The 25,871-nt window shown below is 42.7% G+C and overlaps 1 protein-coding gene across 10 annotated transcripts in view; it reads right to left on the reverse strand.

Moving 5' to 3' along the window:
• The window catches only part of MCF2L (MCF.2 cell line derived transforming sequence like), a 177,442-nt gene that overhangs the window by 117,108 nt on the left and 34,463 nt on the right, over positions 1–25,871 (reverse strand). For 3 of the 10 annotated variants that reach the window (XM_076360742.1, XM_076360721.1, XM_076360697.1), the window contains exon 1: positions 24,126–24,225. The exons of the other annotated variants lie outside the window; for them this stretch is intronic. In XM_076360742.1, the coding sequence (XP_076216857.1) occupies positions 24,126–24,204 (79 nt within the window). In that variant the 5' untranslated portion in view covers positions 24,205–24,225. Of the gene's footprint in view, positions 1–24,125; positions 24,226–25,871 lie in introns of those variants that run through there. 10 annotated transcript variants of the gene reach the window in all.

Consider the following 25,871-nt stretch of genomic DNA (forward strand, 5'->3'; position numbering starts at 1 on the left):
TTTAACAACTACAGCAGGTACACAGTACTTCCCCATCGGGTTGATTTCTGGCAGAAGCAGTCAGAGAGGGAAAAGGGGTTTGTATGCATTTACACTCTGGCCAGATACTGCTGCTCTCCCCAGCCAGGTCTGCCACATTTGAGATTAGTGATCAGCTCACTAATGAAACCTACACTTCTTTCATTTCTCTACAGGAGACAGAGTGACTTCTTGCACCACGTAGGAACATGTTTCTCAATTGCTCAGAAAGGCTGATTTTGCTGAGGTTCAGGACACTGCAAAATCTATGATTAGATGGGTGATTTTCAGAAGGTCTTTTCCTGAAGACTACACCTTTGACAATTACAAAGTGTGGAATATGGTATAGACTGCTGCTGGATCTATGCATCTAGACAGCTCCCAGCAGGGGTGGGCCCTGGCTATAGCTTATGGTGTTCTCAATGATCTAATGTGTAGTGAGAAATGACTGCTGTGCACCTACACAAATAGATGATGTTGTCTTGCTGTGCTACCGCAGGCCAGAAGCATCCTTTGAGCCTTCAATCTCTGCTACCGTAATTTCCTTCCTCTGAAAAATGTCCTCTGTTGCCTTGCGCTTTGGACCCAAGGGATCCTGTGCTCAGCTCTCAGCTCTTCCCTGTCAGACTTTAATTCTTTTCCACATTTCACAATCCTCCTTCTTTAGTCTCTCCATGAATGGGGTATTAATAAAGCAAAAGAGTTTTCAGCTGAGTAGCTGCTTTGAAATTCTTCTGCACGCACTGTTACACCGATTACAAATTTATATGGCAGTAATCCACTCAGCACAAAAGAAACAGTGCTATTAATACTTCACAGAGCTGGTATGCAGCTGTAAGTAACACCTTTTAGGGACCTTTTAGAAATGGTATAAAAATCCCTAGGCTGTAAGAACCTAATACGATTTTTCTCAGGCCACTGTTAGGATACAGCACAGTAGGTTTTCTATTGCAACTTTCTGAAATGGCCATAGGGGTGCAAGAGTGATAAATCATGTAAGTGTTTGGAGAAAGAATGAGATTTTCATAAAGAATTCATGAACTGCTGATTTCAGTGATCACTCATGTAGGCCTCCAGCAAAATGGGATTTTCCCTGTGTACAGATAAACACATTTAGTTGAACTGGGATGAAGGGTGTTACCGGTGGGACATTCGCCAGTTTACTAGACAGTCAAAGTTTTAGTCTGTTCAGAGTTAGTTTGCCTCATTCTTCTTATCAGCTAGTCAGTTCTAATAGACATATTTTAATTACACAGTCATAATTGAAGACATTCAAACAAATAGATCTAAACACACAGTGAGAGAGAGACCAAGGGTCTTCACGCCATCTGGAACTGCAAAGGACTAGGACAAGTCTGCGTTTAAGTTTAAAAATGAAAAGCTCTTTGACAACTAAGAATCAACAGACATCTTCCTTCTGAAAATGTAAAACAAATGCTGTATGATACACAGTTACTTGGCTGTCATTCTAGAAAGACTGAGAAGCTCATTCCATCTATAGCATCTTATCAGCAAGCACCAACACTGAATACAGCCACAATCACACAGGCACTCTGTTTGACCTGACCCCGTACCGCTGCCAAAGGGAGGATTCGCACTCCCAGTAACCTCCCCCTTGTGCTTCCCTGGTGTGGGCATTTGCATTTGTGCAGCCGCATGGTGATTTATACATGATATGTTCCAGGTAGGACAAGCAGGACAGGAACACATGATACGGCTCCTGGCTAGTGAATAACCCTGGCACAAAATGCAGTATGTGGAAAGCTGCTGAAATTACAAATACCTATTGATTTCCATGTTGGGCATATTGGTTAATGATTATTTCCTAAAATGAGTACTGTAAGCTGTACTTGACTTTTTTGGATTCTTCAGCAGAGATCTTCACATGATTTAATAAAACAGTACTACTGATTACTATTTATGGCTATACACTTAGAGACCCAATAAAGGCACAATGGGCAAATGCATTATTGGAGGTACAGTCTCTAAATGAATCATTACATCAAAACATGCTGAAAGACACTGAAGATTTTGTGAATTAAATATATGAAGTAGAAATAGGCAGTGATGAAATCATGGTTCCTCTTGACATAGTCTCACTGCATGAAAACACTGAAGGAAATAACATTGTTAGTATGGAAGCTAGTGATAAAGAAAAAGTCAAGACATTACATAAAAAATTATACCTAAGCAAAAATATTTTCCTGCATATTCTCTCATGTAAATAGAGCCTACAAAAGGTACAAAATGTGGATCCCCACAGCTGTAGAGCTGTACAGCCAAAGGTCAATTGCAGTCAGTAGCCCTTTCCTCCCTCTCAGATTTTGGTCTCCTTTGTTACATTTGGATTCACAGATTATTTTTTTCCAGACAATCTAAATGATGCTTCTCACTTGTCAGTTGAAGATAGCACTGTACCAGCAGATTTTATTTGTCCCCATACAGAAGAAATGTTACACAGGCATGCTCTGCTGTCCATCGAGGACGTGTTTCTGAAAAGTGTGACACTTAAAATCATTACCTCATTGTTTCACTCTTCATCCTCAACCGACTTGATCAATCCCAGTGTGTCTGAGGAAGATGATGACGACACTGAAAGTGCAACTATTCAGAAAGAGGCAACAACAACGCTCACACTGGAAGACTGATACTGGGGACTTGGTCTCAGGGATGAAGCAGTTGGGATCTTTGAGGAGGGTGATCTTCTCCAGAAAGCTGCCATCTCTTCCAGGTGACAGTTCTGATTCTGCTCTCACCACTCCATCCACCATGTCGTATATACTGTGCCTTTAAACTGTGTGTATTTTAGTCCCTGCATACATCCCACCCTCCCCACAGAAAAACTGCTTTGCCCTCCAGACAAACTCCGGTGTTTCACCTGTGTGACTGACAGCAGTTAGCAGAGCAGGGTGGTCAACAATCAGCAGCGGAACTCCAAACATAAGGACAGGCTTGTCTCGGGAACTGGTCCTTTTGTTGTGCAATGAAACATAAATCGGAGACTTGGTCACAGGAGCAATCTTTGCTCAGATTAGTGATATGTAGAGGCCACAGCACCAGGTGTCTCTATTAGTAATACACAGGTCTGCATGGGATATTTTTTATTTTGTACCCTTAAATACAGGCAGTGCATCTGGAAAGCATCATGCATATTGACCCTCCCCATCAGAAGAACATACGGGATTTCCAGATATATCCTTGGAGTCAGAAGCAGGTAGGAAAATGAAACAGAAAAGGCACAGATGCTGCAGTTCATGTTAAAGATACACAATAAACAAATATTTTAGAACTTCCCAGCTGCTCCCAAATCCAAATAAATCCAAATCAAACCAAAGTTATATCAGGGAAAAGGTTGTTACTGAGTGCAGACACTTTGCAACATACAGGATTAACTATAGTTTATATAGCTCTTTATTAAACCATGAATTATACCATGCAAGCTTTTCTGCATCAAACTTTAGTGGTAGAGCACTCTGCTTTACAGCTACATGCCTGGACTTTGCTGCTGTCCTGGATGCTTATAATATCTTATAACGTTTCCCTACATACAACCATTTAATTATCTCCAAACATTTAAAACCAATCTGGGAAAACTACTACAATGTATAGTATATGGATATGGCAAAACAAAACAAAACCCAGTAAATAACTAAAAGAAACAACTGGATACTATGGAAATTAACAAGCCCACGTTATTTCAAGTAGTAAGATGTAGAAGCCTTCATAAAGTCACTGTGTTTTGATCTATTAAAGTTCCATTCAGAGTGAGCAGAAAATTTTTTGCTCAAGAAATAAGCTCTGCCACAATGGCACTGGAGCACTTGTGTGCTTTGCTGGAAAGATTTTAACTAGTGGGACAATTTTTAACACTGCAGGCTGCCACCAAATTCCACCAGCCAGCCAGGCAACAGGTCCCATGTGCCCTGCCCACGTACCCGAGGACACAGGAGACTCCTGGAACATCTCCATCCCGGAACTCAACTGAGCATGTCCATAATAAGTAGGCTGGCTTTGAGCAGGTGGTTGGACTAGATGACCCCGAAGAAGTCCTTTCCAATCTAAATTATTCTCTGATCATCTTGCCCATTTAGCTCCCTTGCTGTTATCCAGCTGCGTTCACTGCTTTGATTCCCACAGACAAAAAGGGAACCATTTTCAGTGTTTAATTTATATTGGTTGTTTCAATTTCCCAGTGAATTAATAATTTAGCAGAATTTTATCTTCCTCATTATAGAGTTATGTGAAGAAGCCAAGTGGTAAAGTAAAACATTAAATTATTTACAAGTTGTACACACATGCAGGCAGATAAATGGTGTAGCATTATATATTTAACAGTTGTTAGAAAGTACAGAAACTATAAGCACGATAGCCAAACTCCTTTGTCAAAGGAGAGAACAGTAGTCTTCAAGTCTGTGTTAATTTTTTTAGACATTAAAAAGAGCTAAAGCAAATGTATTTAAGGTAGCTCTAAAGTCTGTACAAACTTCAGAGCTACCAGAGCAAGCAGTTTCTGGCTGCAAATGAAGGAATGAGGCTCCATTTCCCTATTGGCAGAATTCTTCACGAAAGGCAATTAAAGCCCTGCTCCATGTTTTAGCAGGATGGAATTGAATAAATCACAAGTGTGCAGAACTTTGAAGTGCTGGCAGCTGATTAGGTTATCACAGACTAGGAGAATAAATTATAAATTCATTTGTAATGCGTGGACAGTGCTATAAAACAATGAACAGATCCTAAATCCTCAAGTCTCCAATTACCAACTGTATTCAGTTTGCTTAAATGAAGGATTATGTCTTCTTACTTTGGTGCTCGAGAAATAAAGAACTAAGAAACAGTATTAAACTGCTGAATTTTTATACCTTACAACTCTAAATAACCTCTACACATGATGAAGACAAGTACAGCAAACAGAATTCCTCATAATTCAGCCTTTCTAAATGTATTTACTGTCTTACACATGCAACTGAACAACCTCTTTCAAATAAAATTTAACCAGAAATAGGTTTGAAAAACGGAAACAGGTTTGAAGTATCATCCTTTGAATATTTACTACAAAGTAACCACGATACAGAACAAAATACTGCTATACTCTTTTTTTTTTCCCCTGTAACTTCACATTTTTCTTGAAAACTGATTTAAAAGATATTTCTTTCGTAATGTCCATATATTTTACACAAAGACCTTCTGTTAAAATTCATCTGGCTATCTGAGCCCCCTTCCCCCAAATGCACACAGACAAACATAGTCATTAAAGGATTGGCTGAACAAGATCTCCTTTCTTTTCTGAAGGGGGCCCCTCTAACAAAGGACCCCGGAAAGCAGTCTTTATTGTTAGGCACCGGGTGATGCAATCTTTTATGGCAGTGAAGATTTAGGATCCACTTCCTCTATGTCCTGACAAATAGTCACATCTCTTATCCACACTGTATTAGCATCCTTCTACCCTCTGGCTTTGACAAACAGTTATGGCTTGTCATTGATTTTAAGTTCGGCAGGAACCCCTCTGAGCATCTAATACAAGCTCCACCATACCCAGAAGGTAGTTTTCTATCCATAACGTGTTAAGCCCATAACCTTCAGTGTAACAACAGCAAGAGGAAAGGGTAAAGGCACCTCCAGCTTTGGGGCTTGCCTCAGCTCCCCAGAAACACCCTGTCTGGCTGGGAGCTCACTCCTTTCCCTGGTGCGAGCCCCTGCCTCCTCTCACTGGCAAAAGACCACCAGGCACGGGAGGCAGAAGGATCCCCAGCAGAATAAACGTGGCTGCCAGTGCAAGGTGGAGATGAGCCTGCCAGCTCCGGGAAGGCCAGTCAGTAAGACTGCAGCACGAGGGGAAGGGAGGCTGGACTTGGGTGACGGAAGATGTTGGGCAAAGAGAGTCATCTTTTAGTGAGAGGAGACACTACGAGGAGGCCTGTAGAAGGGAAGGGACTTGGTACAGAGGAGGCTGGGGAGGGGCAGTAGGGACTGAAGGAGAGCAAGGGCAGAGGAGATACAGGCACTGGGAGAGGAGGTGTAGTGTGAGGCTGGGTGCAGCAGATGGACTTCAGGCAGGAGACCAGAGCAGGGACCTGCTTGGGACAGCAGTAATGGGGAGCCAAAAGGCCAAGATGAGAGTTAACTTCACAGGACTCATATGAGGACAGGAGAGAGCAGCTCTACCATGAAAGGGAAACTGCTTCTGCTTTGCCTGAATTCCCGTGCACTTGCTGTTGGGTGCTGGCTGATTGATACTTCACTTGGAGTAGCTGTTTTGCTCTAGTGTATCGAAGAAAACAGACAAGCAAGACTTGGGATCATCCCGTTCATATTGTATCAATGAAGAAATGTTCGCTACCATGCAAGCAGGGAAGAGGAGATAGAGGGGGAGAGAGAGCAGTGCACATGTGCGAGCAAGACATCATGCTGAGAAACAACCTAATTACAGCTTATTTTGACATTACAAGTATTGACTGTTTAGGGACGCAAACACCTTGGTGAGTTACCTACTCTTACATGATCTTACAGACGACGATTAGTGGCCTACAGAGCAAAAAATGCAAGGCCCTGGAGGAGCAAACATTTGGCAGTCAAACAAATCTAGATGTACCTTGTTTGCTTTTCAGAGTGTATCTTACACCTCAAATCCATGATTTAAGGCACTTTTCCAACTGAAAGAAGAAACTTGAGAGCTTGAATATATTCTCATCAAACTGCAACACAACAGGAACTGATAGCCCTGTTGTGCCTTGTGCCTTCCCAGATCACCCTGCATAACTGATATGCAAAGTAGGAAATATAAAAATATGTATTTCTCACATTGACTTTGCAAGTATTATAAATAAATAATAAAAGTTAATAACCAGTAAACGACCAAAATGTTCTCAGATAACATTTAAGATAAAACAATTTAGCGCTGCAAGATAATTTTATTATGAGTATAGACTTCTAAATGGGAAAAAGAAACATATGACAAGTATGTTTCATATCAAGGCTAGCAAAACAGCATTCAGCTGCCACGTAATTGGGCTTTTCTTGGTCAAAACAGGATAAATGGCAAACCTTAACAATATTTGTAGCTCTCAACAGATGGCTTGGAAAAAAAAAATCAAAAAGGTGTCTCAGCAAAAAAAATTAAATAGATTACTTCTGGTTCTTATCATTGCGGTTGATCACTTACAGATACTTAAAAGTTGTTACTAATATAACATATGCTTTGTCTCTACTTAGTTTAAGCAATAATGCTTTTCAGATTCTTTTCTCCCATTTAATTTCGGATTCAACTATGGCAAAACTGTAAATTGCAATTGATAATACTCAGTGAACCAGAAAGGAAGAGAAACTTGCCGGCTCACTAAAGTGACAACAAAATGTCAAACTAAAAGTAATGCTTTTAGACACAATCTGTATATTCAGCTTTCAGCCTTGTGCCTTCCCAGATCACCATCCTATTGCAGGTTTTTTCAGACATCGTGCAAGGTCAAGATGCAAAGGGAAACACAGAGTCTAAGTCAATCACTGGTTGCACCTGCATCCTATTTACTCACTTTGCGAGTTAAAAATCTGGTATTTGAAGAAATTCCAGTACTGGTTTATACATATGCCCTGGTTTCGGCAGGGATAGAGTTAATTTCCTTCCTAGTAGCTGGTACAGTGCTGTGTTTTGGATTTAGGATGACAACAAAGTTGATAACACACCGATGTTTTAGTTGTTGCTAAGTAGTGCTTACAATAAGGACTTCTCAGCTTCCCATGCTCTACCGACTGAGAAGGCTGGAGGTGCACAAGAAGCCGGGAGGGGGCACAGCCAGGACAGCTGACCCAAACTGGCCAGAGGGACATTCCATACCGTGTGACGTCATGCTCAGTACATGAACTGGGGGGAGTTGGCCGGTGGGGGCGGGGGGGGGGGGGGGGGGCAGCAATTGCTGCTCAGGGATGGGCTGGGCATCAGTCAGTGGGTGGTGAGCAATTGCATTGTGCATCACTTGCTTTGTATATTCTTTTATCATCATCATCATCATCATCATTATCATCATTATTATTATTTTCTCTTCCTTAAACTGTCTTTATCTCAACCCACGGGTTTTTCTTTTTTTTTCTGATTCTCTCCTCTATCCCACCGGGGAGGGGGGAGGGTAAGCAAGAGGCTGTATGGTACTTAGTTACTGACTGGGGTTAAACCATAACAACATACTAGAAATCTGAATTTCCCTGTAATTTCTAACTATACAGTTTTTGTCTTCAAAGCCTGCTGAAAAATATTGCTTGAGGCATCACGTATTTGTTTAAGAGGTGTGAAGAATTTTGCAAATGTGTTTGAATAAGTGGTGCCATATAAAATGTAACTATTGCTACCTTTTACAGCAGTGAAATTAAATTTTATGCAAAAACAAACTGTGTACAGATAGCACATCTTAAAGTGCAGCAGTTTTCAGTTACAGGCAGGGGAGAGAATGAGCAGAAATGTCACAGGTTTCTAATTCATGCAACATGGAAGACTAAGAGCCTGATACTACACCCACTGAAATGAACCTCAAGATAACTGGTGAGCTCAAAATCAATTAACTTGAACATTGGCAGAGGCATGCAGCAAGAAGCCAAAAGTCTCAGTCCAGAAACTGGGTTTAATGGGCAGTGGATCCATGCAGATCTCTGCAGAAATCAAGTACCCACAGTACTGTAACAAACAGATCAAGAAGCATCTCTCTGCTTTGCCAGACAACAAACCAACAGCCATAATGTTCTACCACAAAATACCCATTACAGACTTGAAGTTAACCAAGACCAGTAAACTTCTAAAGAGACGACTGTACTTGACTCAGTAACCCAGGAAACACAAATTATGGGAGATGGTCACAAAGACCAGGAGTTTCACCGTTTTTCCTCTGGATTAACTGCAGAGCACTAGTGAAGGGGCAGTCCTACCCCATCCTTGTTCCTCCAGTGCCACAGCCATGTGTTCCCACTGCTGCCCTGGTACCAGCTCAGATGACCACAGGGCGAGGCAGGGCAGTCCACAGATCTGACAGTAAGCACACTTCTTCTCTCCCCTCCACAAAAAAAGCAGTTTTCTGTTGAATCAACAAACTAAACCAGTTCAATGGTTCAGACAATTGCCAGGTACCCGTCTCTCGCCTGATGCAAGAGAAACCATGGGAAGCCAAAGGCAAGGGAGAGAAAAAAAGTAGGACCAACTCCTTTTTCAACAGCTTAGTTTCACCAGATGGCATGTAGTTTAAAAATGCATTTTAACTCTAGCCAAGGGTGATTAATATCCACGGATGGCTCCCAGGATGGAGAGAGAGCAGCCCCTTCCAGATGCAGCTCAGACGAGTTGGCTTCTGCACTGATGGGTGTTCAGAGGACACTGTGTCTCTCCACTCACTGTAGAAGGTGGCTCAGATCATCCTTACTAGACTAAAATTGGCCTGTGCAAATACCTGCCTGTAGCAAAATGCATACAAAATCATTTTCACTATCTAGGTATCTGAATTCCTCAACTAAATGGAAGCAGGGCTACAAGAAACGGTGTGCTTATGGAAGCATCTTTTCTCTACATTGCAACCAGTCAGAGTATTTACTAGTGCTTTGGCACAGAGCTCCTTCCACACCTCTGTCATGTTATCTAGAGGCAGGCTGGGAAGGTATTTCACAATAAATGCAAACAGGTCATAAGGCCAAGACTTCCAAAAGAGCAATCTTCATCTGCATGAAGCCAAATGAGGCCATCACTTTCCAGTTTTCCAATATTCATAATCAAGTACAGTGTGATACTCCACTTGCACTCATGAAAAAGTATATCCAATTCTGACATTTTTTTAAGAAAGTATAAAGTTGAATTTAAGTGATTGTTCTTGCTGAGGCAGCTGATAGCCTAATTGATAGGCAATTGATAAAGCAAGTGCAAATTACATGACAACAGGCTGAAAAGAATACATAGTCTCTAACTACGAAATGGAGCTGATTCTTCACACAGGATAATCTTCCCAATCGAACAACTTTTGAATCGGACAGTGTTGGGCAATTATTTGAGCATGCAAGCAGCTCCATTACTTCCTCAAGTATGTTATATTTTGCTTTTCAGTCATGCATCCTATGACACAGTTTTATAAAACAGAAAATCAGGTTCTTTCCATAACTTATTATGCTGTCTTTGTCAGAAGCCTTCAGAAATAATCATGATTTACTTATTTTTCCAGCAAAGTCTAATGTCTCTAACCTGTTTTTAGAAATGAAAGAAAGAACAATTTTAAATAATAATTTGGTTATTCAGACATACTTTACACTACCTTTGCAGTAAAAGAAAAGATAAACTTTTTCACAGGCTTACATTTTTCTGAATATGGCATCTAGAAATAAAATACACATCATATTTGCAGTCACAAGAATATTAACGTCTCCTCTGCTTCAACAATACTCTTTTGCTAAATACTGCTAATCATAAATTTCCAGCAACTTTTTTTTAACAGAAAATTTTTTGCTACATGAAATTATTTTTTGGGGAAAAAAAAAGTTTTTTCCAATGAACATTTCTCAGCAGTTGGTTGAAAATTTGCTTTTAGTAATAAAGAATATTACAATCAATTCCAGTTTGAAAAAAATCACTGAAATTTGCTTTCTTCCTTTTTGCTGATAGCTTTAGCAGAAAACTGCCTTCTCATTACAAACATGGCTAAAGCTCTAATATGGAAAACATTCTAATCCACACACTGAGGGCAAACCTAAGGCAAAAGATGTGCTTGCAAAGTGGTTTGGGACCAACTGTTTTCAAAAAGCTTCAAAAATTAAAACCTTTATTAAAAATGGCTGTTGTTGGGTTTTGGGTTTGTTTTTTTAAACTGGCCTAATTCATTAGGTGGCAATAACATGGTTTATTACTATCAGTCAAACTCCTGCTTCACATTAGAAACTTTTGTTTGGGGAAACAGCAGTTTTGTTGACTAACCATCTAACATCTGTCAGAGACTAACAAGCTAACCAAGTGTTGACTTTACACCGTACGAAACCACAATTCTGCATTAAGCATTGTGAAATGTGATATTTTATGCCATTTCCAATCAATTTCTAAAAAAAAAAATAATGTTACAAAGATGAAAACTAAAACATTGGAGCAAAAAAGCTATTTCATATCTTACTGTTCATAACATAACTTCAGCTGCTTACTGACAGAAGCAACTGACGTGAAGAACAAGACCAGGTAACAGCCCCGGATACCCAGGCTTACCTACAGCCATCATCAAACAGACACCACACAGGCTACCTCCGGATGAGACAACATGAGGGTGATTGCCGTTTCCCCGGGCTCCCACCCTAGCCATGCCCTGACTTTATCAGGGGAGGAGATGCCCAGGTGCCAAGCCCTCCCTCACCATGCTCCCTCCCATCCCACCCCATCCCAAGGAAAGGAAACCCAGGCGACTGCGCTGGGCAGGAACCACAAGAGGACTCCCACCTCCGCAAGCAGAGAAACAGACCTGCCGAGAGATACTGTGGGGCACACCCCCCTTATTCTCCCAAATAAGAGCAGGCACAGCTAGAAAAACTGCTTGAAGCTCACTGAAGGTACTGTGCAGTGATGCACCTGACCTTATTTCTTGCTGGGAATGTTCCTCCCTCATCAATTCCACCACGCTTGTCTGATGTTTCGTTTTTTGCCGTGTCTAATACAGATAACAAGTTACTTGAGGCAGGGAGCTGTCGAGTGCGGTACAGCTCATCAGCAAAGGGCTTGGCAGGCTGTGCAGTGCCATACCCAATAACTAAAATAGAGCAGAGCAAATGACCAGCCTTTAAAACAAACAGTTTCATTTATTCATAGGTTAATAACTTACTAATTCACTGCCTAATGTGTTATTAGCAACACACTTTAAAAACCAGGCTTTGTCCCTCAAAAAATTCCTTTCTAAAGGCATAAATAGTTCAAACTAAGCTTTTTTCCCCCTAAGTATTTTGTGACTGCAATGGTAATTTTCAGAGCCTGAGATCTCCAGTATTAATGATGCTACAAAATTAAATCTGATATTTTTAATAACTTCTTCCTGAGTACTTCACAAGTCCAGTAAATTGCAGCCAGTGCAGCTGCCTGTGCAGCACTCGGAGCTCAATGGGACGAAGGGCCCCTGACAGCCAGGGAGGCCCACACAGACCCGGACAGGCGGTAGGGCAGGATCTGTGGGGGGCGAGGCTCTGCAAACCCCCAGCACAGCACCCAGCGTGGCCCAAGCTCCCTGCACAGGACAGCGATGCACACACAGCAGGAACCGAGCAGAGCTGTGAGTCTTCCTCTTCTTGACACGTATGCAAGGCTTGCGAGGCCCCACAGAGGCTAATGAACAAAAATAGCCCCTATATGACTACCCCACAGCTGATCTGCTGCCAAGAGCAGGGAGCAGAAAGAAAGGTTAGGAGAGTGGAGAGTGGGTGTACAAGTTGTCTTGCTTCCTTTTCTTCCATGTGTATCTTTAAACCTGAATACTGTATACTGCATTTGCTCCTATTTAATGTCATAGGGCTAACTCACTATACCAGCCATGCGTCACACGTCTTACATGTCACGGAAACTCCCAGACTGGTTGTCAAACCAGCAAGGCTGCTGGTCTGGGGCGGTGGTGGTAATGAGTGAGTGGGAAGGCTCCTCTCTCTCGTACCACTGCCTGCTCCTGCTTTCCTTCTCAGGCAGGACACACACCGGAGAGCCACCAGCAACGCCGCAGCTCAGGCAATGCCCATGTGCAAAAGGTCAGGAGCTACTTGACGGGAAAGGATGGGAGAGGAACTCCTGAGGGAACGTGGGGGAACAGGAGGGGCTTCACTGCAATGCGAGTGCCAAACGGTAACACCCAGATCCCTTCCTGCCTTGGCAGCCGCACACTGGGACTCTCTCAAATACCTGTATTTCCCTTCAAACCACTCTTGGATCTCTCTAAATTCTCGCCTTCCTTAGGGGATAAAAATTTAAATCCTGCCTGTTCGCACCAGCTCCGAGAAGACTTCCCTGCAGCATCATATAAATGTCAGGCAGAGTCTTTACTGAATTCAGTCCTAGACCATTACACTAAAAGAACCATCGGGGGGATGAGGGGGTGTTTAAAAATAATGTCAAATAAAGCCCAGAGTAATTGTTCTGTTTCCATGTTTTAAAAGGCAGGTGGTAGGATGCAGAAAAGTTTGTTCCCGATTTTCTGAAGGCTGGATGGGAACTGTTAGTACTACTTTAACTTAGATATGTGCAAAATTAACAACACAGTATTTAATGCATACCTTCACTCTCCTGATACAAAATGTATGGCAGCCCTCTGTGCCATCCAGCTTTTACCAGACCTTTTAGATCTTCAAAAATGTAAACAATTGCTTTGAAAAACACCTCCACCTGCCACACTGAAATAATTCATCTTCTGTCTTCATACAACAACAGAGAGAAGCTGTTTCTATTAACATCCCTCTTCCACTCCGGGCTGTGTGCTCTCAAAGCAATTCAGGTATACTCTTTCCAAAGGAACTGACTGAAACAACAATGGTACCGAAGTCAGAAGCAGACTGCAATGTCCTTGAAAGGCAAGTACAGCATGAACTAGGGGTGAGAAACACTAAGAGACTCAGCAGAAGGAAGTTAAGAAAGTATACAATTAGAAAGCTGGGAATGCTATGTGTTGTTTTATATTTTTTTCTTACCTTTACATCATAAATTACTTCACAAGTGATTTGTCTGATATGAAAATGACCCTTTTTGTCTGTAATCTGCTGATACCATTTCAAACACCATCAACAACTTCAGTGGCTTCCTCTTGCTCTCTCCAATGCGCTCAGATGCTCTTTGCCTCTCTTTACCTTCAAATCTCTAGTATCAGAACTCCACAGTACATCCCATGGGTCATTTGCAGCCTCAGCAGCCTTTGCACAGAACCCAGAAAGGGGATTTTTGACTGTGGCTATTCTTGACAAAACCAGCCGTGCCAGGATCACAGCAAATGTCTGGGTCCTGAGCAGACTAGAGCTGTCTCATAATTAAAGCCTGGCACCTACTCAAGCATGAGTTAAATAATGATGATGAATTTTCATCGCTCTTGTGATTCTGTGTATGTAGGTCATATTCCATCATAACTATTAAACATAAAGCTATTGCATTTCAGACACTGTATTATGGGGGCCCCAGCTTCATGTTCTATTAAATGACTATCTATGAGCAAAACATCCAGAAAATCTTTTTATACCACCTCGTTTCTGCCAGCTTTCTATTCTCATCCAAGCTGCACAACCAAATACACCTGTTTTGTTTCCCTATCCCATCTTTCTCCTTCTCTTCTCTTCTTCCACTGTCAATAGTCCTCAAAGTAAGCTGGGAAAATCCCTCCCTCAAACACAAACATGCTTTTTTCTCTATTTTATTTCACTGAATGTTTGTGTGGGAGCTTTTATTTTGTTCTGAAGTATTTTTACAAGAACAGACCATTTTATATAAATGTACTTTGCCATTACAAACATGCTGAATGTCTGAGTAAAATGTGTCAAAAAAGTGAAATGCTAAGTAAAGAAAGCATCAAGCTGCTTTTTTTAAATCCGTTGGGTAATAACAACCAAGTTACAGACTCACAGCTGGAAGCTGACAACAAAACCCAGCAGAAGAATTACCCGGTGTTTGGAGAGAGGAGTGCATGGTGTATGGCAGCGAGAGGGGACAAGACGGGTAAGTTTTGCCCTGCCGCACAGCAGGCACCTGCCTGAGAGTTCAGGCACTTCTCAGAGGCAGGCAGGGAATTGGACAAATCCACTCTTAGTTTTCATCTCTCCACATGAATTCACCAAATGAGTCTCTCATTTTTCACTGCAGTAAATCCGAAAATTGAAAATGCAGAGATAAAGGAAATAGGGAATAATCAATTCAATTACAGATACTCAGCGGCAGCAGGATACAGAGCCGTAGGGGACATTAAAGTTTGGCAGGGCCTTTCCACGGCAGTTGCTTCAGGAGGCATCATGCCTGTAGTAACACACGCAAGGTAAACACGGAAAGAGGAAACAAATGAGTCAGGCAACACGCTGGTTCGTTTAGTATACACCATCGGCCAAAAGCTGATGCAAGGCTGGGTTTGCAAAGCCGCTGTTAAAACACAGGCATGTGACATGAGGTAACCTCGACCAACCGGGTAAGTAACACAGGGTAACACAGAGCCACAACCAGCAGCCCAGGACAAAATACTGACCAAAGTAAAGCACTCTGCCCAGCCCAGAAGCCAGACACAGAACTGTTTACAGAAAGGCTGTAATTTATCGTTTAATATTTTTAATAACAAAGGTTGTAGCCTGAAGAGTAATTTTTAAAATCAGCTATGTGTATTCTCATTATTTTCTGTTTATATCAGTTATCCTGTTGTTTCATATGCAAAACCACCTTCCCTTTAAATTCATCATGCTATAGGCAGGAGTTGAAATAAAAGATACATTTCTGTCTCAACAAGAATTGAGACTATAAAAGAACTAGGACAGTCACTTCTTCGTGTACATTTTCTGCCTGCTACACAAAGTGCTGAAGACAGAAAGACTTTTAGTAATACCGGCACTTAGCAAATGCTTCAAGCACGTTAAAGGGGACAGCGCTTACACACCTGAAGCAACAGCGCAGGAGAAAAGCAAAGGCCTACCTACTGCACAGCAGTGTGGTTCTCAACTTGCCAAATACCTATTTGCCCAGATTACCAATTTTAAGAAGTCAGACTGCTGCCGAGCAGCATTACACACCTCCACCCTCAAAACCAGGCAGTACCACACTGCACTGTGCCTTATCAGCTTGCCACAATTTGAGCAGCACGTTCTGCCAAGAAGCCGTCTTCCCCTGTGTCCTCAAAGGGATTCAACTGCCTAAGGCCCCGTTGCACCGGCTCCTCCCAAGCTCAATCATCAGCCTTCACATGAAGATAGAAACATTTTCGGGTGGGTATCACCAGGCTTGTGTATTTCAGCTTACTCTCATGCTGAAACTTGCAATCCGTTCCACCTTTTGCGTGACCAAGTTTAACATCTCTCCATTAGGATTCATCGTGCCTGACTCCCCGCTGCTCCAGGGAGCCATGTGAGAAGCCCAACAGCCAGCTCCACGTTTCTGGTACACCACAACCCAAATAGTACTTCCCATCAGTCATAAAGAAATTCAAAGCATTAGTACAAAAACTCAAAAGCCACAAAAAGACCAGCAGTGACAGATTGAGGATATAACTAATATCCAAGATTGCTGTAAGTGAGGGGATCTATCGTCTGAAACTGCCCAGACTGTGCAGTAAGTCAACCTCCAAGATGATGATCCTGTCTCTACCTACGCCCAGGACCATATGCTTACACTCGCTGTTCCACAAGGCTTGAGTTGGCTGTACCCACAGTGCTGTTAAAGGCAATGTTAAAGGCTAGACTACCAGACAGTTTGCCTCAACCACAATGCCTACATTCCTATGTGCGGTGAGCCAGGTGGCTCATGCTCAAGCTATGCAGCTATGGGGATAACTGGAGAATGTAAAGTGAGGTCAAAATACCTAACATGGTATTGCAGGCTTCCCTCAAGAGACCTATAAGTGATTAATCCATATAAAAGCATCCAAGATCATGTTCTTTCTGTCCGAAATAAAAGCATATCTGGCTGATATTTAATAGGACAAGATAAAAGAAACAATGAAAAAAAATTAAAGTGGCTTTGCCAGATATTGTAAAACAGCAGGCTCAAACTTCCAGCTGAAATACACTGTTTCAGATACTGAAAACCTTAAGAAGTTGTTGGGCTGACTCAGAAACAACAACATTGCAAGTCTCTTCCGTAGCTCACTTGATCTGCTTCATTAAAGGAAAAGGTGAGTGACCCAAATGCCTCCTGCTCCCTGGCTTTGCTTGACACATCAGCTTAGAGCAAACACCTTGAAGACAACGCAGCCTGTGTTACATATCACACCGCTGTCCCCACACTGTGCTGTTCCTTTTCTGCAGAAGTTCCCTGTTACTTGATATGCACAAAGTAATCTTGCAGCTTGGCTCTCTGCAGTTGTAAGCGTGGCAGTCAGGTGTGCCACGCACTGTTGCCAAGAAAGTGTTCTGAGTCACTATGATACTAAAAATGCATCAAAGTAACAGGTTTTTTTCTTCTTTAATATTACTAAGTCCATAAGTCCAGGCAGAGCTTTCCTGGCTCTGCAAGTTTTAAGTATATATACCCAAAGTCTATAGGCTGAATGAGAGACTGACAATTATGCATCCTGTAATCCTCTGAAAAGCCACTCCAAATGTGCCATCGTTTACTGTTTAATGCCTATTTTGTCCCGATCTCCTGTTCGTCTGTTGAAAGATATCCACACAGATTGCAATTTTCCTACTGTAGTTCAGCAACTGCAATTAAAATCAGTGAAAGACTGGGGTAGATTATATGACAAGACGGATCATTATTGTTGACAGTCCCAAAAAGAAGTGCACATGGATATAAAGTCAAGTGGGCATTTTCTTTTTTTTTCATTGTATGCAAAAAAAGAAAAAACCCTACTGACCTGAAATGTTATGGGATGCAATTTTTAAGCGACAATAGTTTGGTTAAAATAAAATTTAATCAACCTTAATGTTGATCAAAATATTTTTCCTCAGATTACCAAAAAGGCAGCTCTCTTTAATAAGGACAAGACTGCTGCCAACTCTGAACGTTACTCCCACCAGTTTCACTAGATCGAGCTGTTTCCGTAGTGAAATAAAGATTTTGATTTAGGCCAGAATATACTAAGAAACGGATGCCATGTAGGTGCACAGAGAAGCCATAATAGTACATGCTCGTAGAAAACATGAGCAATCCAATCCTAATTGCTTAATTGTGTCTTTTCAACTGCAGCTCCCACCCTTATTCTTGAAATTTTAAACCTCATGACAGGAAGAACGTGCCTGTTGTATACCCTCTGGCCTGGGAAATCAGAGGCATCTTTCATGGTTAAGCTCAACATGGGAGCAGGAGAGCTGAAATGCAGGGCCAGCTAGCTAATACCAGAGACATCCCCCACTACCATTAAATGCCACCTGGGTGCAGTGGATGCACCAACAACCTGCTGATTTCAGAGCTCTCAGCTGGATCTCTTTGACTCCACCAACTACCCAGAAAGCTGATGAAGTTGCCAAATAGTAATTTAATACCTTTCATGCTCAGACCTGCCTGCCTGCCAAATTAACATGTGCACACAGAGCACTCTGCCACATGGAGAAAGATTTTTTTGGGTTTCCAAACTGGAAAATCAAGACGCTACAAGGGTAAGAAAGAGCAGGCAAGCTCGCAAGAGAGTAGGAATGGGGAGGACACACAGAACTGGTCCTTCCAGCTGCCCGCAACTTTATAATGTCCCTTCAGTGTGCCTGAGGGTGTCCCTATTGCTCCTTGCAGTAATCCAACTCTTTCCAGTGGTGTTAGGCACTTGGAGGTGGTATGCAAGTCCATTCCTTCTACATCTGTTCCTAATTTGTCAAGAGAGGTGAGCCAGCCTTCAAAACCTCAAAAGCCTGCCTGTCAATAAGACAAAGCCAGGGAAATGAAGTGTAAAGTTTTGGCCCAAATTGTGAATACAACAGAAAATCTGGAGCTACTGAAAAATGACTGAAGCTGAAATGGCTAAGGGATGGTACGTGTACTTAAAATACTAGCACTGCATACATATTTACTAAGGAACTACATACATGTTTATCTTCTTTGATTTGCAGATGTTTCTTCTTTTTGCAGAGTGCTAAAATTTTGTTCGAGAGGAAACAGATGGTAGCTGTAATAGTGGCGCCTTTCCAAGGTGGAAAGAAACCATTAGTGGGGCTACCACAGGCTTAAGGCTGGGAATGTCAGATTTGTATTGCCTGTTGTCGTGGTTTAATCTCAGTCGGCAACTAAGCACCACGCAGCCGCTCGCTCACTCCCCCCCACCTGGTGGGATGGGGGAGAGAATTGGAAGAGTAAAAGTGAGAAAAAGTCGTGGGTTGAAATAAAAACAGTTTAATAATTGAAATAAAATGATTGATAATAATAATATGATAATAATAATAACAATAATACACAAAGCAAGTGATGCACAGTACAATTGCTCACCACCCGCCGACCGATGCCCAGCCAGCCCCTGAGCAGCGGCCCCCCTGGCCAGCTTTCCCCAGTTTATGTACTGAGCATGACGTCACATGGTATGGAATGTCCCTTGGGCCAGTTTGGCTGTGCCCCCTCCCAGCTTCTTGTGCACCTCCAGCCTTCTCAGTCAGTAGAGCACAGGAAGCTGAAAAGTCCTTGGCTAGTGTAAGCATTACCTAGCAACAACTAAAACATCGGTGCTTATCAACTTTGTTCTCATCCTAAAACCAAAACACTGTACCAGCTACTAGAAAGGAAATTAACTCTATCCCTGCCGAAACCAGGACACCTGTTTGCATGAATTAGACAACACCATCACTGCAAGGCTTCCAAGCTCAATGCCGATGCAAACGCAAGTAGTGACTGACAGAAAAAGCTAGTGCCTTAACGCCATTTCTATATCAGTCAGAGCAAATGGAGTCCTAAGCAGAAAACCCATGGCAGACAGTAATATGGACAACGTATGAGGTCCCAGACCAGAACCATTTAGACCCTGGGGCTTCAACCTCTGAGCCACTGTTCCACAGGGAGGGGAAGTTCTGCCCATAAACAGCAATTTGTGGAAGAGGGTCTAATTTAACACAGCAACAGAACTGAGAAAGATGAAGAAAAGTAAAAACTATGGCCAAATGAAGAGAAATGATGCAATTATCCGTCAAAAAAATAAACACAGACAAAACCAGGCTTTGGTTTTTAGTATCAATAATAATTTCACAGTTTTCCTGAAAAAAACCCCCACAATTCCAATGGAAAAAAAACCACCTTAGGTAGAAATAGAGAATTTCTTTAAATCACTTTTGCCTTGTTTTAAGGATTTATATGAAAACAGGGAAAGCAATAGTCTGGTCATCAAGTCCAGGAGGCCATTTGGTAGAAGGCAAGTGACCAGGAGGACTGAGGACCACATGTGGGGGTAAACAGAGGAAGATGTCATGGGAGCACCCTTATTAGCTGTTTGAAGAGGGCAGGGTACAAGTTCATTTTGAACTGTGGAGCAGGAGACAGAAGGAATATGAAGAGGATGATACTGCTAAACTGAAGAGCATGATCTTTATGGCCTTAATAGCTAGATATAGCCAAAAGCAGAAGAAGGTAACGTATCTTATTAGATAGGCTTAGACAGGTGTACTCTGCACTGGGTCAAAAACTGGCTGGACGGCCGGGCCCAGAGAGTTGTGGTGAATGGAGTTCAATCCAGTTGGCGGCCGGTCACGAGCGGTGTTCCCCAGGGCTCAGTACTGGGGCCGGTCTTGTTCAGTATCTTTATCAATGATCTGGATGAGGGGATCGAGTGCACCCTCAGTAAGTTTGCAGACGACACCAAGTTGGGCGGGAGTGTTGATCTGCTCGAGGGTAGGAAGGCTCTGCAGAGGGACCTGGACAGGCTGGATCGATGGGCCGAGGCCAGCTGTACGAGGTTCAACAAGGCCAAGTGCCAGGTCCTGCACTTGGGCCACAACAACCCCATGCAGCGCTACAGGCTTGGGGAAGAGTGGCTGGAAAGCTGCCTGGCGGAAAAGGACCTGGGGGTGCTGGTCGACAGCCGGCTGAACATGTACTCGGCAGTGTGCCCAGGCGGCCAAGAAGGCCAATGGCATCCTGGCCTGTATCAGCAATAGTGTGGCCAGCAGGAGTAGGGAAGTGATCGTGCCCCTGTACTCGGCACTGGTGAGGCCGCACCTCGAATACTGTGTTCAGTTTTGGGCCCCTCACTACAAGAAGGACGTTGAGGTGTTAGAGCGTGTCCAGAGAAGGGCAACGAGGCTGGTGAGGGGTCTGGAGAACAAGTCTTCTGAGGAGCGGCTGAGGGAACTGGGGTTGTTTAACCTGGAGAAAAGGAGGCTGAGGGGAGACCTCATCGCTCTCTACAACTCCCTGAAAGGAGGTTGTAGCGAGGTGGGTGTCGGTCTCTTCTCCCAAGTAACTAGCAATAGGACAAGAGGAAATGGCCTCAAGTTGCGCCAGGGGAGGTTTAGATTGGACGTGAGGAAAAATGTCTTTACTGAGAGAGTGGTGAAACATTGGAACAGGCTGCCCGGGGAAGTGGTTGAGTCCCCATCCCTGGACGTATTTAAAAGATGTGTAGATGAGGCGCTTAGGGACATGGTTTAGTGGGCATGGTGGTGTTGGGTTGATGGTTGGACTCGATGATCTTAGAGGTCTTTTCCAACCTTAATGATTCTATGATTCTATCTGCGAGGTGTTGGAGGATAAAGTGAAGGTGAGCAAGATGAGAAATAATCAAAGCTTTGTTAGAGAAAGCTGTCCAGATTTGTAAAATGTAGCAGAGGAAGGCACTCGAGGGATCCTGTGAGAGGATCACACGTTCATGAGGGAGTAAGGAGAGAGAGGTCAGTAATTTACCATGGGGGCTGGGAACGTGACTAAATTTGAATTTAGTCATAGCGGAGGGAGCAGAAGGACCACTGAGAAAAGTGCTGGTGTGGCCATGTGGAATGAGTAGCCTAGAAAGGCTGTGTCAGTGCCAGACTAACACAGTGGACTTGCTAGCGGGAGAGCAGCCAGAGGTGGAAAGGCTGTTGTGGTAAAACAGCAGAACAACTCAGATTTACCATACCTAACTTCAGGCATTGGGGAGATGCTAGGTTAGGAGCTGAGCTACTCCAGGCTTCCCCCTGTCAAGGGAAGGACAAGTGCACCTCAGAAGGTGGAAGGACTTCCCTTCCGAATGTGCCGCCTTCTCTCCTTTCAGTGCACATGGATTTTAGGGGAATTCCTCTTCTGACTTAGAGGCTTAAAACTACCTGGGATGAATCTCAGCCTGCTTCCTGTATCATTCAGAAAAACAAGCGAAGGAAGAGGAATAGTCTTTTTCCTTGGGTCCTACAAAGGAGAAAATCCCCTGATGCCTGAAGGTGGATAGCTGCACTATGGGGCAGCCAGGGGAACCTTTGCATTTCAATTACTCCTGAGCAGGGAGCTATTGAAAAATGGGCTTGGAAAAATCCTGCACGTGATCTTGGGCTGTTAAGGAAATCTCTGCTTACAAAAAGTTTCTGAGTCAACAGAAAGACAGCTGTGAAGCCAGACAGCAGATGATTTGATCCAAGGACAGAGTACAGCGCAAAAATGGGAGACAGCAACAGAGAAATGGTCTAAGCAACCTGAAAGGAACAAGGAAAAAAAGAAAAGGGGAAAAGGAAAACTGAAACAGTGACCTATAAATACAACCACTGGCTGTAGAGAAGAGGTGCCTTTGGTTTGGGAATACCCGCAAAGGGATTACAGAGAGGCAGAAAGAGAAAGAGAAGGGGGAGGAGAGGGACCAGCTAAACCCCATGAACATGAAATTGGCAGTAAAGTAACAGCTGCTTTTTTTGAAAAATATGCAAGTTTAACAAGCTAACTATCAGCACACAGTCAGAGCCTGCCGGCAAGTGTGAAAACAGCACTTGGAGCCGCTGGTGGCTTACATGAAGGTCACAGTGTACCTATGTCTGCACAGCTGAGAGACAGGCGGTGTCACAGGCAAACCAGCGAGCCTGCTGCCAGTCTGGAGGCTCCTTCTACTTCAATTCAGGAAGAAAAGGCTCCCATATTCCCAACAAATTCTACTATATGTTATTAAAGTTCATCTTGCCTCAGAAAAACTCCAGCAACAATTTTAAGGGAGTGGAAAAAACAATGTATGAGTTATTAAAATAAACTGCAAAAGACAGTATGCCCTAGCAAATATCAGGCTGGCTTTCTTCTTACTTAAACATTCAGAAAATCAAAACAGGCAATAAAACTAATATCCAAGCATTTAATAAAGACATGTTTTGAAAATAGGAAGATAATCAGGGGAAAAGTGCGTAGGAAAAACAAGGAAGGAGAAAATAGTATGTATGGTGACCTTTACTTGTAATTTAATGCTTGTTCTCATCAGAGTAAGTCTTGCTTTCCCCCCCAAAAAAATGTTACTAAGAAGGTAAAATACCTACTTCCCCTATCCAGGAAAACTGATGCAGCTAATCTGTCCATTCCATGTTTGTCATGTAATCTATCTGTTCATCGGACTACAGCATCAGCCATCTTGCTAATTATCTCCTTGTTAACACATGGAAACTGAAAAAGCTGAAAAAGTCACCCTTAGGAAACAGAGGACCAGGGAAATGGGAAGAAAAATTCTAAGTTTTGATACTGCAAAGAATAATACTTTAAATATTCTGTATCAGCAAACCACCGGTTTGCCTCAGATGACAAGAAGATACAAGATTTCTGATGTCTGTCACAGACTAAGAATAAAGGGCAAAAGAAACAGTTTCAAAGGATGCAAAAACCACATCTCTTCTCTTTCCAGGTAACTTTTTATTCTGAAATATGTTTACATCTCTGCATGAGCAACAGCCAGGAAAACACTCCTAGATCTAATCACAGATCAGCTTATTGTACAGTACTGATCAGTTCTAGTTTTGAACACATAAGCATTTACATTTTCAAGAAAATAAGAAAATCTCTCAGAAATCATAATAATCTTTCTACAGTGCTAAAACCATTTTAGCAGATCTGCTGCAATTTTTAATCCATACAGATGTAAAACTACATTTACCACCATTAATGCATTCAACTCTTCATTCTCATGAAAGTGCAATTTAGACCCACCCAAAGTACTGGCTGCAGTGCCTTAGAGTTAGCTGGGCTTTTCACCGCTTCATATTAGACCTGATCCGCTAGACAAATCTGTAATGCCCCCCACTTCTTAGCTACAGCTGAGTCAGAGATAAAAAGGAATCAAGACTCATTCAGAGTATTTGACTGGGCTAGCAGCTACCCAAAACTATTCAAGAGGACCTTCTAAAGCTTGCCTTATGAATATCTAAGCACTAAAAATGTTAATTAGTGTTAATATAAACAGAAGTTTAACCTGGTGACAAAAGCTCTTAACGTTTTCTTTCCTATTAATGAAAGCATGCATAAAGAAGGCTAGTCAGATTATCAGGATTTTCTGTAAATCCTACAAAATCACTAACAGTATCCACACAGCACATTATTTAAGACCAGCAGCTCCTCCTACCAGTGCACTGGGAAACCGCATTTAATCTTTGCATCAATTCTTCTAGGGCCATTTCTTCAATTTTCAGCCAGCATCTCATTCTCTGATAAAACAAAAAGAATCCACAGCAAACATGTTCCCCCTGCTCCAAGAACGAAGGGGGGGGGGGGGGGGAAATCCCCAAACAGACCACTACAGCAGTGCTTTGCAGCCCTGCATTTCAATTACTCCACACGGATCCCCCTCGGCACAAAGGGAGGCAGGAGTGCACACTCCCTCCTGGCAGTGCCTGGGTGAGGCGGGCGCTGCTTGAAGCCAGAGCCGTGAATGTTAATGACAGCAGCACCGCTTAAAACTTCTCTCCCCTCCTCTGCATATGGGTTTGCCCGCAGTGGAGTCCTCAAATGTCAGAATTAATGCGAAGCGTTGATTAGCCGACGTACCGCCAGTCTCTCCCCGCCTGCAGCGAGCGCTGGGAAGGGCTGCGCTGAATCCACAGCGCAGCGAGGGAACGGCGAGCAGCCGGAGCTTGCAGAAAGCCCCATCTTCACGCTTACGTGAACACTAGGCACCTTTCTACCTTCTTGCCAGTTTGCTGTAGGGTGAGTAGCTGTGGAGGAAAATGCCTTCCCACTGACAACGCCAAGGCTATTCCGCTCTCACGAGCCCGCACGATGCCTTCATGTTCGGTTTCAGATGGTCATTTTTGAAGGCTAAGGACTTCAAATTTCCTTTAAACACTGAAATAACCACAGCCATCTTCTGGACTATTTGGAGGAGCTCGACTGCTTAAATGTTGTGCCCCAGCAGTCTCCGTAACTCCGCAAAATCCAGATTTCCATAAAATCTGTATTACCACCTTAGGCAAAGGGTTTTTAGAGTCAGGATCTGTGGACTCCACAAGGAATATGGAGTATATACAAGAGAACTGCTGTAGAAGGTAACTAGGAAAAGCAAGCCTAACAGCCAGTAAACTTCCATTTGCTATAGAGGTTACACCACCACTGGAAAACTTTTAGGGATATAGAAAATCCTACAAGACTGAAAGCTGTACAGTGCCTCTGTACAACTTTCTGTACACTTAAAAGGACTGCACTGTGTTATTTAGGACAAAGATTCTTTTCTACAGATTACATACAGCAGGCAAAAAGCAGCCGTCCTTTCCAGAACATATAGGGATACCTATAATGACTTGTTCGTAACTCTCAACAATATAATGTTATTATATTGGAGGGCATAAGCTAAAAAAAATTTTTTTAAGAGGACCCATCAATCTATCTGGGCTTCCTCTGTCAATAAAATTCACTGAGATCATATTTAAATACTCATTTATAAAAAGTCTCACATTATTTCCACTCTAAGTATGACAGGCCTACAGCAGCTCCATGTATTATATATGACTAGTCATATATATTTTCATTTCTGTACTAACAGAAATGAAAAAAGTCTTCAGTCAAGCTTTTGCATAGCAAAGTATTACCATAGAAATACAGCACCTATAGGGACTAGATACGGAAAAAGTATTTAGTTTTTCTGACTGCTGTTTATGATTGCATTTTTGCAAAGGAACAAGTGATCTGCAGCAAGACCACAATTACCAGGTCAGGCTCTGGCCATTCAGCTGGTGAACCAGGAGCAAAGGAACTAGAAGAGGTGTGCAAGTCCACGGGTGCGTACGGATAGCTGAGGCTTGTTTTGAAACAAAGGCTGTGGGACCGCATCCAAAGACAGCCCAGGGAGAAACTCCAGATGTCAGGAAGTCAATGG

Source organism: Aptenodytes patagonicus, chromosome 1, assembly GCF_965638725.1.
Source record: "Aptenodytes patagonicus chromosome 1, bAptPat1.pri.cur, whole genome shotgun sequence".
NCBI classification, from domain to species: Eukaryota; Metazoa; Chordata; class Aves; order Sphenisciformes; family Spheniscidae; genus Aptenodytes; species Aptenodytes patagonicus.